Here is a 15,694-nt window from a genome sequence, read left to right as displayed (position 1 = left end):
CTTTATTTTATTTTATTTTTAAATCCCACTTTAAAACATTCCTTGGGATCATCTTCATGGTTAGGATTGCCCTACATAGGAAAGAGTGTTACTCTTTTAACAGCTTAGTGGGCTGCAATTCTGATCTTGGCATGAGTAGAGAATGAAGAACACACAAAATGTCATGTCGCAAAGGTGCTTTTTTCAAGAGGCTACTAGACTTTCGGGTTTTGCTGAAGAAGCTTCTTGGATCAGAAGTGAAACATCTTCAAAGTAAACCCAGAAAGTCCAGTTGAAAAAGCACCTTTGGGACAACCATGACCTGGATGACTGAGAATCTCCATAGACACAAATGTCATCCCAATCTACTTACTGTGGGTCTAATATCCCTCTGCCTTGCAGGGGAATCAAGCACTGTTGTTTCTCCATCTGTACCAGGAGGGGTTAGTGACGGTCAGTGGCATACGGTGCAACTTCATTATTACAACAAGGTAGGCACAAACATTTTTGTGTTGTGGTGGTTTTCTTGTGGTGGTGTTCTGGTTGCATTTGGAGCACAAGTTGTGGGCCATGTGTTCAGTCTTCTTTTTTCCCCAGGACATCTGCCAAATTCTTTTGCCACATTGAAAGTAACTAGCCTTCAACATTGTACTAAACTATGCTTTGTCAGACATAATAAGAAGACCATCCATTTGAGTACATTTTCATTTGGGTACAAATGAACGTGGCTGGGTCCACACAACACACAAAAGCAAAATGATGTAAACATGGTTATGACTTAGCAGATGTGTGAACCTAAGCTAGCTCAATAAGAGCTGCCTTCTCAAGCATAGCCTGAGGTATTCGGTGTAAAAACATTGATAAAAATAAGTCAAATGGGTTTTGAGTCAATGCTAGCATGGGAAAATGCTTTTGGCATTAAGATTTCCACAGGAGGCAATGAGATGTAAACAAGATAAGTAAATATAGTCAATAGTTGGTAAATATACAAATTACAAATGGCACAATGCTACAAAGAAAACCACATCACTCTGTCAACTTCTTCCCAACTGGCACTTTTTGCATCTATTCCAGGTGAACCTTTTGTGCTTGGTATATCTAAAAATTGGAAAATGCCCAACTTGATTCTGCTAGCTCACATACATGCACACACACAAACACATATACACACATCCCCGAGCAAAGGAGAGAGAATTGTCTTTCTTTCCTCTGGGCTATTTCGAATATTGGAACTTGGCAGCAACTCCAAGGCAGGGCATGAAGTAAAGGGTCAGCAGCCGTAGCACCTCAACTTCAGTCCTAGCTGACACCCCAAAGGTCTGCCTTGCATCATTCCTCAAGGCATGTCAACCTTGGGGAATGGCACAATTCCTCTTGCAGCCCAACATTCCTCAGGATCTGCCATATGCCACTTACTTTCAAGCAATGTTCTCTTTCTGCTGAAGGCCCTTGCAGCCTACCTGAGGCTGCTCCAGATCATACAAGGCCTTCTTTCTTCTAGCAGCTTTGGAGAATGCTCCATTTTTTTGGCCTCTGTAGCCTCTGAAACCTGTATGAAAGTACACCCTGCTCTTGTGTGATTTTTGGAGGGTCTGGAAGCTCGTGAGAGTACAATCTCTCACATAATTTCCACTAGATCCAGAAGCCAACTGAGAGTACATCCCATTCTTGGATGGTTTCTGTAGCCTGTGAAAACCATGTGAGAACGGGACATGCTTTCAATGACAGTTGGGTGTTGGTGAACAATGATGTGTCATCCAAAACATTGTGGTGTGTCACCTTTGACATGTGTGTCATAGGTTTGCCTTCACTGTTCCAGATTCTGCTATCACAGGGCAATTGGACCCCAAGGTTGGGAGTGACAGAAAGTACATTGTAGTGATCTCAAACTATTAAATGATCTCACCTTGGGCTTGTCCCCATATTGCCCTATTTAAGTGCAATATTTTTAAGTCTGTTAGTATGGCATTCCAAAGATCAACAGAGTTTAAAGATATAAATGCATTTTCAGTTATATACTTACATTTATATCGCTATCTGAAAGAATTATAGATTTTCAAGTAAGAGCTATGTTGGAACAATAGTACAACCCAGATTCACAGATACATGGTGTGGGGGTGGATGGGGGGGGTGGATGAATTCTTTACCAATGAAATGCAAATACTAATTAATAGTTTTTGTGTGATCAAGATTTTATGATTTATTTTATTTATGATTTATTTTAAAATAAGCTGTATGAGTTCCTGAATGTTTTGATTATTTTTGTTTTCTTTTTCTTTTTGTATTTTTTTTCCTTTTTTGTGTATTAAAGCAAGAAAGAGAGAATAAAAGCTTTTCATTCCCATGAGAATGGCAACCATCATGTATAAAGCTTTCTACTTTTTTGGGAAACTTGATTCCACACTGAGAATCTATTGAATGAGTAAACAAACATGGCGACATCTCATCCAATGGAGTATCAAGAAACACCGGTGTGTGCTTGTATGCTAGTTCTCTAAGTGTAGAGTTATTTTTTTTAAAAGTAGAAAGGTATAATCTAGCTGAATTCTGAATTAGAACAGTGTTTAGTGGAGTGTACCTTAAGCCAGATGAAATGTAACAGTGGTATTAAGGAAAGACCTATTCAGCTTTGCTTTATCATTTCAGCCCAAAATAAACTCCCTGGGTTCAGTGCAAGGACCTTCCACAGACAAAGTGGCCATTCTAACAGTGGATAAATGTGATACATCTCTGGCCCTACAGTTTGGCAATGAGATTGGGAACTATTCCTGCGCAGCAGAGGGAGTACAGTCCAGTTCCAAAAAGTGAGTCTTTTATATTTTTCAGCTAAAGTAAAACAAATGTGCTAAGTGTATTTCCCTGTCCTGCCCTGTCCTTTTTTTTTCTTTACGTTATCACCCTTGGAAGCCATTTTCCTCTTTGGAGCTTTGAGGCTGCCACATTCAGTGCCTGGGAATTTGGGAGGGGGGATTTCATAGTGAGGTAGAAGAGTAGGCAACATTCTTTCTCAGAGAGTCAAGGGCATGTTGCTCTGTACCTGGAGGGAAATGACCGAGGGATGTCTCCAGTTGGGACGAAGATTTGATTGGGCCATGTGGTGGACTGATGGATGCAGGGGGATGGATCTTTGATTCTCTTTGGGGAAGGGAAAACTCGGAACCCTCAGATTCTGGTTTTCCCAGATGTGCCAATATGACAACTCAAATCAAATGGAACTTTGAGGAATTGCTTGTCTTGGAGTTTATTGGTTTGGAGTTGGTTAGCTGAAACATTGACATTAACCTGAATCTCTAAAACTTCAACCAGCTTCCTGAGAACTGGGGGCTGTCTGAGGTCCTGAGCCCCGAACGCTGACCTTCCTGTCAGGTGGCATGAAGACCCTGGGAAGAGATGTCATACATCTTTTTTTCACAACTTCACTCTAGTTCATGCTCAGTTTGAGCCCTGGAAAAGGGAAAGAGGAAGCTCCATAATATGGTTTATAATACACTGTAACCTCCACAGGATGAGCCATGTTTTCATCATTACTCATATGATGCCTGCTCTCTGCAAGTAATTATTCAGCCCTTGCCTAATTAAGCAAGCTTGCAAAGCAACTGTAGTTGAGTTTTGGTGACCTTGTCTTTAATTGCTTTTCCATACCTGCGGGGGTAGCGGGTGGAATACTATTCTGTCAGGCAGATAATCTTGAAAGTCCCCCAACATTACCAATTTGCCAGTATTGACTAAATATTAGTGGGTCTTCCTCTCTCAAAAGGCCAAGGCTTGGGAATATCCAGTGAAGTTTTTTGACAGAAAACTTCAGTTCTTCACACACTGCTTAATTAACTTATGGAATTTGTTGTCCAGAAGACATTATGATAGCCACTAATGTGGATGATTTGACAAGGGGAATCAGATAAAAGAAGAGGTCTGTCAAGGGCTATCTATCCTGAGGATTCCACATTATCACCGTGTCAGAATTAGCATGCGCTAGATGGAAGTTGGAATTTATCTATCAATTTTTAGGCCACCCAATTGTCAGTGGTAGGAGAGGAATATATCTCCCTCTCTGGCTTATAAGCACTCCAGAAGCAACTGGCTGGTTGTGTGTGTGTACTCACTAAGTAGCCTCTTCATATACCTCAGTTTTTGGCTATGTGGATTCTGTCTTTCCATAAGTATTAGCAAACAAAACAAACTGCTGATTGACCACATTTTTCCATTTTGGACTTAAATGCAACATTGCAAAAACAGATTTATGATGTCTTTGTAGCATTGGGGTGTGTGTGTGTGTGTGTGTGTGTGTGTGTGTGTGTGTGTGTGTGTGTGTAGAGCAACTGTTACAAATTCTACTCTCGGGTCTTTTTTTCCCTCCAGATCTCTGGACCTTACAGGGCCTTTGCTGCTTGGAGGGGTCCCCAATCTGCCTGAAAATTTTCCAGTGGAGCACAGAGAGTTTGTGGGCTGTATGAGAGATTTATACATTGATAGTAAACACATTGACCTGGCTTCCTATATCGCAAACAATGGGACCTCCATAGGTAAGGTCAACTGTTTAATTACCCTTAATACGTGATCTTTCCTCTTCTACATCTTCTCTTTTTTTCCATTCCAGTATCATGAATACCTGGATTAAAATTTATTGGAATAAAGAAACAACAACTGTGATTTCCCAAGTCATCATCGTAGACCAAAGCAGTGTTAGCTGACTTCTTACATTAAGAATTCTGGCAAAAGAAAAGTTGACCAAATGGAAAAAAAATCACTGTATCTTATCCAGACATCTAGTGTGGGTTGTACCTTCTCCATCTCTATTATGAATGTCATGGGAATCACATACTTCATGTGCCAAGTCAGGAATGTATGGCCAGCCCAATCCTTAGGTTTCCATCTTAGATGTCTCTGCTGCTTGTTTGCAGTATGTCTACTCTAAGTATAACTAAGTTTAGATCAGGGGTGTCAAACTCACAGTGTCACATGATGTATCGGGACTTTTTTCCCCTTTGTGGGGGGGCGGGGCCAGCAAATGACGCATCCAGCCGTGAGTTTGACACCCCTGGTCTAGATCCTCCCAATTGGAAAGAAAGGTAATATTTCACAGCAGGGAGTTCTGATAACAGGGGTCATTTCTGCCTATCATCAAGCTGAAGATTCCAACGCATATTTTCATAGTCTAGAAAAGTTGGGAATGAAGGCTAAAAGAGACATTATTTCATGTTTACTGTTTAGTTCTGCCTATCCACTTGTGCTGTTCCTCTGTCATGTCTGCAGGTTGTCATGCCAAACACTCCTTCTGTGATTCAAATCCATGCAAGAACAGTGGCACCTGTATTGTGGGCTGGTCTTCCTTTATATGTGAGTGTCCCATAGGCTTTGGAGGCAAGGACTGCAGACATGGTGAGTATAATAGAGAGGGCTGGAAAGCACTGTGAAGCAGTACATAAGTCTAAGTGCTATTGCTATAATACAGAGCAAGCTGAATGGACAATTGAGCATAGAAGAAGATGGTTTGACATTGTAATGGGAATACAAACTAGAAAATAGGGCCCCAAGAAAGGAAGGAAGTGGCTGCGTGACCAACAACTTAGTTTACAGAGAAAGATAGCTAATAGTGTTCTTGAAATTGGCCAAAAAGAAACAAATAGAAATGGCTTTGTTGAGTATTTTCTGACGTTCCAAGGGATACTTCATAATCACATTTAGTCTTCTATAAATTGCTACATGTTTGTTTCATCAATGAAGTCTATCTACAAAGAAAACCTTATCTACTGAATTTCCAGTTAATTTTGTGAAAGTTGGAATTCCTACTCTCTCTGTACTCATTCTTTGAACTCCTAGTGACAAGTTTGGATAGAAAAAAGTTCTACCTTCCCATCACCTCAGTCCAACAATGAAGGCTTACAATTGGGCATTGGCAGCCTGCTATAACATTAGACACTCGTAAAGGATTTCATTTTGAAGCTGGAAGAAAGCATAATTCAACATATTTATGTGCTCTTTCCTATAGACCAAATAGGCAAATGGTGGTTTACTTAAGTATTCATAAGCATGTACAAAATCTAGAATAAAAAAAAATCAGTCATGTGAAACTGTGTAGTTCAAAGTTCTAAAAGCTATTTTGTAGATTTTCAAATATATTCCCTTTGACGCTGCCTGTCTACAAGGAGTGGACAGATCAGTTTATTTCTTATCTCTTTCATACACATATTCTTTTTATTTATTTAAGCATTCATATCTTGCCTATCACATCTATAATTCTAAGTATATATGTGTGTGTGTGTGTGTATGTGTGTGTGTGTGTGTGCATGTGTGTGTTTTCTTAATGGTTGTGTTTAAAATAGTATTTTTTTCAAATGGCAAATTACTGTAAGAAATTTATATAATTTCTTACAGTAATTTGCCATTTGAAAAAATACTATTTAAACACAACCATTTTTAAGAAAAATGTTTTCTCCCAAGTCTGAAAGATTTCTGAATATATTTCATCTTAAAATATGCATTTTGATATGCAATTTGGCATGTTTTTTGAGCTAAGAGCTACATTGCAAAATGCAGAGGTGTGAAATCTGAGGGGTTAACAGTGTTCCAATCTGTTTGCATGTTAATTGGAAATGTGCCAATCTGTTGGTTGTTTTTAAATACAAATTGAACAAAACCTTGGGCATCTGTATTTAATACTCTTCAGTTTCTGCTATGGAAGCCTAGGCATTTTAAGCAAAATTATATTTCCAACCCCATGCAGATTATTATGATATAAATGTCTCTGATGTAAAAGTAGGGACTTCAAGCTTCCCCCACCCTGAGCTTTTCTCTGCTTCATTGAATTCCAGCATCCTCTTATCATCTTTTTCTCTAGCTATGCATCATCCTCACCATTTCCATGGCAACAGCATCCTTTTCTGGGACTTCAGGAATGAAGTTAAGATTTCTACACCTTGGTATATGGGCCTAGCATTCCGGACACGCCAGGCAAATGGAGTGTTACTTCAGGCCAATGCTGGCCAGTACACAACCATACTATGTCAGGTACCTACAATGTAGCTGCTCTGGATCTGAGCTGCTATAAAACCTTGCATCCAATGTTCTGTGAGGCAGTCATATCTGTTTGTTTTTAAACTGAGCTCTTTTGATGTATCAGATATGGAACAAGTATAGCAGCAATAGTTCTCTTTTATAAGAGAATACCGGGACCCCACAGATTTGTAATGTCCTACTATATTTAATGGCACTGTTCTATTTCGCGTCAGAGTAGAAAGACTTATTCTTAACTGGAATAACTCACCATCTGTTTGTAGAGCATTTGTGAAAAATTATGTGAAGTGCCTGAACTGTCATAGCCTTACTCATAAAACAGAATTTGCTCTGTGCTAACTATGCTATATCTTTAGCTGGAGTCGGGCCTGCTCTCCTTTATGGTGAATAGGGGACCTGGACGCACTGCCAAGATTCTTCTGGATCAAATGCTGTTGAATGATGGAGTGTGGCATGACCTCCAATTCCATCTACAAGATGCTCGAAGTGGCCATGAGGCACGTTACATTATCACCCTCAGTCTGGATTTTGGATTCTACCAGGTAAGCTTTGAGGCTGAAGGGAAAAATATCCACACTGGGAGAAAAACTACTTAGATTAGGGCTTACATTCTTCCCTATGGTTCTATATTTCCACGCCTCCAACAGTGCTGTTGACAAATTCAGGACCCTCAGTTTGACAATTAACTGTCCTTCTGTCTATCTAGTTGGGATCAAAGTTGATGCCCCTGTTTTTGTCTGCATTTTTCTTGGTGGCATTTGAGGAAATTTTGTTTCCATAGTTTCACCGAGTATGGATGGTGGGGAACTAAAAAGTTAACTGATAGATCCAAGTAAACAGTGGTGAGCAGCACGTACCATTCCCATTCCTTGTATTTCTTTTCTAAAGGATACTGTGGTCATTGGCAATGAGCTTCAAGGCCTGAAGGTGAAACATCTCCATGTTGGGGGAATCCTAGAGTCTGGTAAAGTGCATCATGGTTTCAAAGGCTGCATCCAGGTGAGTTCCAGCAAACTTCCAAATATCAAGGTTTCTCCATTTTTCTATCTCTTTATTCGGAGAGGAGAGCATTCCCTAAAGGAAATTAAAACTCATTCAAGCCAAAGGCAACAATTGTCATTGATTCTTTTTTCTATTTCTTTCCTTTTTCTTTTCCTTTCCTTCCTTTCTTTTAAAATGGCAATAAATCTCATAGACCATGATAATTAAGATCTCTGAATAATCAGAAAACCACAAGATCGTTTTGCAAAAGTTACTCAGTAGTTTTTGCACGCTGATGCCCTCACTTGAAAAGGTTGACAAAAATCATCCATTACAATGGAGAGCTAAAAGTCAGTAGAAAGTATTCTTGGTAGACTATGCTAGCCTAAAGAATCCAATGTTCTGAAATTCTTTCCATTAGAATGCAAACCTTTTGGTGCAAACCTGAGCTTTATTTTCCTTTTTTTTGCCCGCCCTTTGGGTTTCAGGGAATTCATCTAGGTGACACAGCCCTGGGAAATGCACTGCCCAAGCCCGGCAGCACTGTGAATGTAGAGGCAGGATGTACTGTGCCCAACCCTTGTGAATCCAACCCTTGTCCTGCCAACAGTATATGTCAGGATCAGTGGCAAAGCTTCTCCTGTGTATGCAAGCCAGGTAGGAGATGGATGAACAGCTCAGACTACAAATCTTGTTTTGGTCTTTATTTCCCCATTTTCCTTGTTCCGTTTTGTTTCATGCTGTGATCTTTTTCTGTATATTCTGTACCATGTACTTTTGTACCCACCACATTGTCTTTCTTTTTGTTGATGTTCCTGAAGATTCTCCCTGTGCCCCAATAAAAGCCACCCATCTCTATCAGTGGTGGGATTTAAATTTTTTTACTACCAGTTCTGTGAGCGTGGCTTGGTGGGCGTGGCAGAGGAAGGATGCTGTAAAATCTCCAGCCAGAGGTAGTATTTGCCAGTTCTCCAAACTACTCAAAATTTCCACTACCAGTTCTCCAGAACTGGTCAGAACCTGCTGAATACCCACCTCTGATCTCTGTCCAAAAGGGTAGACATAAAGAGATCATTATGCAATGGTATTTTCTTCTAAATGTGAACAGACCCTTGACCAAAGATTGGTACACTCCTTCTATTTGGGATGCTCATCCTCTTCCACCAAGCGCACTGCTTTGGGGGGGATGCACATGGAGCGGTGAGAGAGGGAGGGGACTCCCACCTAACCAGCCAGATCAGTCGAATCAACACTGGCAATCAATGGGTTGACAGATGCCACATCCAGGAAGCATACAATGGTTTCAGAATGTTGGCTTTTGAGGAAAATCCACCAGGAATTGAAGCGAATCAAGGATGAGGGGTGGGGTCGGGTAGGCAGCATGAGGGAAATATCCTCTTAGTTTTGAATGTGTAATCATGCCCCTCCATTTGGTCATCTCCCAATGATTTCATTTCCCCAAGATTTTTACATGACACCTAGCCATTCTGAAATTAGAACGAATATCCAGTTCAGTGATCAAATGAGCCAAAACATGCAAATTAAACAGGTTTGGATGATATACCTATTGTGCCTTTGGCTTTTTTCTTTTTCTCTTTTTGTAAGTGTAATTTGAGGCTGGAAAAAAGAAAGGGGAAAGAGAATGGATGTAGGTTTCACAATGCCCTGTGATGACCCATTTTAATAATAATTAAAAAAAAACCACCAGGCTTTGTTCATGTTGCCCCTCTTTAAAAACCTTTTATGATGTGGATGTGAGGCATTAATATTGAGATGCGACCCTCCCTGTATTTTATTCTAGGATATTATGGTGGGAGTTGCCTGGATGCCTGTCAGCTGAACCCCTGCAAGAACAAGGCAATGTGTAAGCGAAAGCCAGGTGCTCCCCATGGTTATATCTGTGAGTGTGGAGAAAATCACTTTGGACAGTACTGTGAGCACAGGTGAGATCAAGGACAGTTTGTGGATTTTAGCCTCTTGTGGATCTAAGAAATGCTATTCTCACATCGAGATAGAATTTTCCACTCTGGGGACTCTGTTGTCACTAGCAATTAGGGGCAGAATGATGGGGAAATTAGCCTCTGATCATAAAATTTTCTCTCTGGGTATCCTTTTGCTTCTCATCTAACACCTGACTTAGATAACACTTGACACAATAAATTTGCACATTGAAAGCTCTGTTGTAGTTGTGTCCCGAAAATAGCAAAAACAGAAGAGTCTCGAGCTATTCATTGTCAGGGGTCTGTGTTCAGCTTAACAGGTCCCGCGGTAGAGTAAAGATTGGATGTAGCGACATGAGGTAGAGGTTGCATAAAAGTGAGATGGGCAGCTATATAAATCAAGCAAATAAATAGCCTAAATAAAGGAAGATGGTAATCGTTGTCATGTGAAAAGAAGACCTTAAAGTTCTATATACCTTTGGTTTAAAAAAAAAACCAAAGGTTTGATAATAGCCAGTATTTTCAATGTGCATAATTGGTAATGAAAGACACGATGATAGGCTATAAGGAAGGCATCTTCTCTGCATTTTATCATCCTTCATTGCCTTCTTGCCCAATTGTCACAAGCAAAATTAAGTGATTGTTTTGAGAACACTTGTCTTTCTTGCGTGATTGTTTCATCTAATGGAAGGATGGGGAGAAAGTTGGGGATACGAATGAAAAATAATAATATCCAATGACACATGTCTTTATTCATGCTGAATATACCCTGCAAAAGAAATTCTGTGTCCGGGGAGCCATCCCTTGGAGTTGCCCTCCATGCCATTTCCGGTCACTGAATGGACCATATCCCCAATTTCTGTTGACCCAGAGACAGAGCAAGGAGTACATGGTTGCTGTTATTTGCCGCTTCGTCAAATGTCTGTGTTTTATGTTGGGAACAAAAACAATGCTTCGAGCAAGACTGAAGCATTTTCCCTACGAATGCTTGCTTAGTGCTATTATTTGTCCAGTGTTCTGTGGCTTCTGCACCATTCAAAAACAAAATGAATAAATAAATAAAAAATCAAGAATAGTTACATCTGTTGATTGTGGGTCCCACAGTGATCCTATCAGTACTGAGAAACATACAACTAGTAGGAATTAATTTCATGATGACATCACAAAGCTAGAGATGCAACTAATTAATTCTGGATTGGGCAGGTAATTTTGTTGTGTTAACACAAACTCTTAAAAATGCCTAAGGCAGGGGTTCTGAAGCTGTAGGTTGCAACCCACAGAGGTCAGGGTCAAATGTGAGGAGACGTTGCAGATATTTTTGTCCTTGCGCACGCAGTGCTGCATCGTTTTCAGAAGTTGCTCCCAATTTTCCCAAAGAAGCTCAAAGTAAAATCATGACCTTTTTTTTAACAATTGCTTCTATAAAAAACAATGCATGCCCAAAATAAACAGGGATATGGCACAGGAGCATCTCAAAAATCCAAATTTTAGGAATTATGAAAAACCAAGCCAGCTTACTCTTCAAATATGTTTTGAAATTTAATGGCTTTGTTAATTTTTCATGAAAAAAATATTTTATAAATCTATAAAGCTCTATCCTTGGTTTATCTGATATATCAGATTCAGTTATTCGAAAAGTATACAGGTAATCCTTGTTTAGCTGGGATTTGTTTAGCAACCTTTCACAGTTTTACAATGGTGATGAAAAATTAAACTATGTCACCGGTCTTCACATTTATAACCTTCGCAGGTCTGTAAAAAGCAAACGAAAGCTGAAGTGAGACCATAAACACTGTTTCACTAGGCAACTCCTTTGTTTAACAACAACCAAGTTGCTGGTGCCAACTGTAGTTGCTAAAGGAGGACTACCTGCATTCCTTTCTTGTCCAATCCTAGCCCCCTCCCATCACTAGTTTTATTCATGTGGTTGGAGGTGTCACACAAATGTTACATGATCCTAGAACTACATTGTTTGAGAACTCCTGGCCTAAACACAGAATTTTTTTGTGATTGCGTCCCTCCTCCCAGACAAACACCAAAAGGGATGATTTTCCCACAGACCCTTGCATTCCAGAAGTTTGCCAAAGTACAATGCCCGTAACAATTAATTTTTTTAAAAAATTTATCCAACATCCCATCGCAAACTTATCATAGTACGGTATATTTCCACTTGCTGCAAGAGCAACAATGAACTAGTGGCCTGGATGCGAACATCCATCCACCTGACTTTTTTCCCTGCAGGATGGATCAACAGTGTCCCAAGGGCTGGTGGGGGAATCCAACATGTGGGCCCTGCAACTGCGATGCAGCCAAGGGATTTGACCCGGACTGTAATAAAACCAACGGGCAATGTCATTGTAAGGTGAGGGGAGAGATATGCCTGTTCTGGAACTCTCTGCCATCAATAGATTCTAATGCAACATCACCTGCCCGTCACCTGCAGTATTGCCTTTCATCTCCATTCTTGGCTCTTTGTTCACCTTCCATTCATTCCTGGCTTTTGGGAGGGCGGGGGGGCGGGGCCTACATCTTTCCCTAATGTCTACTTTCTGTTTCTTTCCTGCTTTGCTTTCGGAACCCATATGGGCTCTGCTCACTGGGTTCTTGTACCATCTTTCTTTCTTCCTTCTTCTCCCAGCCTGTCTTCCTGCCATGCCAGCACACTACTCCTTGTCCTCAGCCCAATGTTGCAGGACTCAGAAAAGAGGTCTAAATGATTGAGTGTCCTGTGGGAATGAATCTTTAGGGAAATGGCTTTTCATTCTGATGCCTCAAGATAGTGATGGATGGGGAAGAGCCATAGCAGATGATATCTGAAAAGTATTGTAGGAGCTCCAAAGGGACTGACTTTTTTTTTTTTTTGTAATGTAAGAAGAATCTGTCCGTGCTGCTTTTTATATCTTTCTAATCTTACTGGTTGGATTGGCTATCAGTAGTTTCCTAATAATGGCCCTCTTTTTATCCCACCAGGCCCCCCCATTTCTCCTGCTGTTTCACTAGGCTCCTTGTTTTGGCCCTTTCCCCCTGCCTGCAGTCTTGTCAATCCTTCTCCCCTACTGCTCCTCCTCCTGTGACCCAGCTCTCTAACCACCTTCCCCGCCCCTCTCCCTTCTTCCACTAGGAATTCCATTACCACCCGAAAGGGAGCGACACCTGCCTGCCTTGTGACTGCTATCCCGTTGGCTCTTCCTCACGGTCCTGTGATCAGGAAATGGGTCAATGTCACTGTCGGCCAGGTGTGATTGGCCGACAATGCAACAGTTGTGATAATCCTTTTGCAGAGGTGACTCCCAGTGGCTGCCGGGGTGAGTGTGCACTGAAGATGGATGGATGGATGGATGGATGGATGGATGGATGGATAGATGATAGATAGATAGATAGATAGATAGATAGATAGATAGATAGATAGATGATAGATAGAAGATAGATAGATAGATAGATAGATAGATAGATGATAGATAGATTGATAGATGATAGATAGATAGATAGATAGATAGATAGATAGATAGATAGATAGATGATAGATAGATAGATAGATAGATAGATAGATGATAGATAGATAGATAGATAGATAGATAGATAGATAGATAGATAGATAGATAGATAGATAGATAGATAGATAGATAGATAGATGATAGATAGATAGATAGATAGATAGATAGATAGATAGATAGATAGATGACAGATAGATAGATATGTAGATAGATAGATATGTAGATAGATGATAGATAGATAGATAGATAGATAGATAGATAGATAGATAGATAGATAGATAGATAGATAGATAGATAGATAGATAGATATGTAGATAGATGATGATAGATAGATGAGAGATAGATAGATAGATAGATAGATAGATAGATAGATAGATAGAAGATGATAGATAGATAGATGTAGATAGATGATAGATAGATAGATAGATAGATGAAGATAGATAGATATGTAGATAGATAGATAGATAGATAGAGATAGATAGATAGATAGATGATAGATAGATAGATAGATAGATAGATAGATAGATAGATAGATAGATGATAGATAGATGACCGATAGGTAGATAGATAGATAGATAGATAGATAGATGATAGATAGATGATAGATAGATAGATGACAGATAGATAGATATGTGGATAGATGATAGATATAGATAGATAGATAGATAGATAGATAGATAGATAGATAGATAGATAGATAGATAGATAGATACAATGTCTAAAATATCTGATGTACTGTCTTTAGTATTTCATATTTTTGGAACCAAACCCAATCAATTAATATTGATGAAGACTATTTTCACATTGTCAGGAAAAAAAAAACACATTACCCAAAAGAAGGATTATAAGATGCCCAGAATTGTTGCAGAGTCAGGTGGCTTCAAATTTGAAAAATAAAAATCTGAAAATACATTTATGGCCGTACATATAATTTTTGAAACCCACCCCCGATAAGGGATGCTGGAGATGGAATTCAGCAACGTTTAGAAGCTACAAGTTCCACACTTCTAAAATGGGAATGATGTCAAATAAAAGGCTGGCTTTTCTAAAACAAAGAAAACATGCATGTATTTTCAATAAAGATAACACAGAACACTGTGCCCAATCAGTATATTCATTGCCTGAGGCCAAATTTCAGAAAATTCAGTCTTTTTATAATATATGCCTCTCTTTTAAAATAACTATTTTTAACCATTTTCCCAACAGTCTTATATTTGGAAAACTTGTTTGTATTAGAGGTTTCTTCATCCTTCAGTTCGCTTACTATACGTGTTCTAGCTACAAGAAATATACACATACAAAATTTATGCTTTTATACATTGTTCCAAAGTAAAACACTTCAGCTTTTTTGCATCCTAATCATTATTCAATTTATTGTAAAACTTTCCCAAATACATTTGGATTTAATCGTAAGGTCTCCATACATTTTTCAACATAAGACGTTTCTCCCGGTCCCTGCCTTGTGAGCGATCTTGTATGGATTGTATGGATCACAACTGATTTGCTTTCTCTGTTTCATTCCACAGTACTCTATGATGCTTGTCCTAAGTCTCTGAAAGCTGGAGTATGGTGGCCTCAAACCAAGTTTGGCCTGCCAGCTATACTGCCTTGCCCAAAAGGTTCACAAGGTAAGTGTTTTCCTATTGTAATACAGTTTATAGACAGAAGAGCTGTATCCCATTATATTTCAGCTTTGTCAAGGAACTACAGTACACATACCTTTATCACTAAGTCACTCCATGTCTTTCTTCTCTCCGCACAACTTCTTCTTTCAGCACTGGCCTGATTGTCAGCAATTAATATTATTAATATAGGTTTGAAGGCCTTGGAGTTTGTGAAGTAAAACCCAAGGTGTTTTCCTGGCAATTTATTTGATTGATTGCTATAGTCAGTGGTACCCTATTGTTGATTATGAACTCATCCTAAATCTCACAAGGATGAAATTTAACTAATAGTTTAATAAGTTCTCAGGAGCAGAGGTTCTTATACCATAACTACCTCTTTCTCTTACCTTTCTGGTGATGGTGATAGTAGTACAAAGGGAGCCAGTTAAAGCTACTGAAACCTTCAGGCCCTGGTAGACTGTGGGCAATGAAGCATCTAAAAAACTTTGCTCTGAGGAGCTGAGAGTGAGACGGAAATAGCCATCAAATCCCCTATTAAAGCCACTGCACCTGTCGTGGTTGCCGTTAGCAAGGAAGACTGGTGGTAAAAGGATTTATTAGTGGGAGGCCTCTTGGCTTTTTTATATTCCTGCTGTTGTTATTGGCAACCTGATGGCACCTT

The 15,694-nt window shown here is 39.6% G+C and overlaps 1 protein-coding gene across 1 annotated transcript in view; it reads left to right on the top strand.

Annotated features, from left to right (window-relative positions):
- CELSR3 (cadherin EGF LAG seven-pass G-type receptor 3) overlaps positions 1–15,694 on the top strand; it is a 139,038-nt gene that overhangs the window by 51,563 nt on the left and 71,781 nt on the right. Inside the window, exons 5-16 of the mRNA XM_087923159.1 lie at positions 382–470; positions 2,626–2,783; positions 4,339–4,502; positions 5,233–5,358; positions 6,818–6,987; positions 7,350–7,535; positions 7,882–7,992; positions 8,463–8,631; positions 9,776–9,917; positions 12,156–12,276; positions 13,036–13,219; positions 14,935–15,036. Coding sequence (XP_087779285.1) covers positions 382–470; positions 2,626–2,783; positions 4,339–4,502; positions 5,233–5,358; positions 6,818–6,987; positions 7,350–7,535; positions 7,882–7,992; positions 8,463–8,631; positions 9,776–9,917; positions 12,156–12,276; positions 13,036–13,219; positions 14,935–15,036 — 1,722 coding nt within the window. The remainder of the gene's footprint in view (positions 1–381; positions 471–2,625; positions 2,784–4,338; positions 4,503–5,232; positions 5,359–6,817; positions 6,988–7,349; positions 7,536–7,881; positions 7,993–8,462; positions 8,632–9,775; positions 9,918–12,155; positions 12,277–13,035; positions 13,220–14,934; positions 15,037–15,694) is intronic.

Source organism: Pseudonaja textilis, chromosome 2 (assembly GCF_049901715.1).
Source record: "Pseudonaja textilis isolate UNSWEBS1 chromosome 2, rPseTex1.2, whole genome shotgun sequence".
NCBI lineage: Eukaryota > Metazoa > Chordata > Lepidosauria > Squamata > Elapidae > Pseudonaja > Pseudonaja textilis.
The sequence above is the reverse complement of the archived record's forward strand: the minus strand, read 5'-3'. Positions and strand labels throughout refer to the sequence as shown.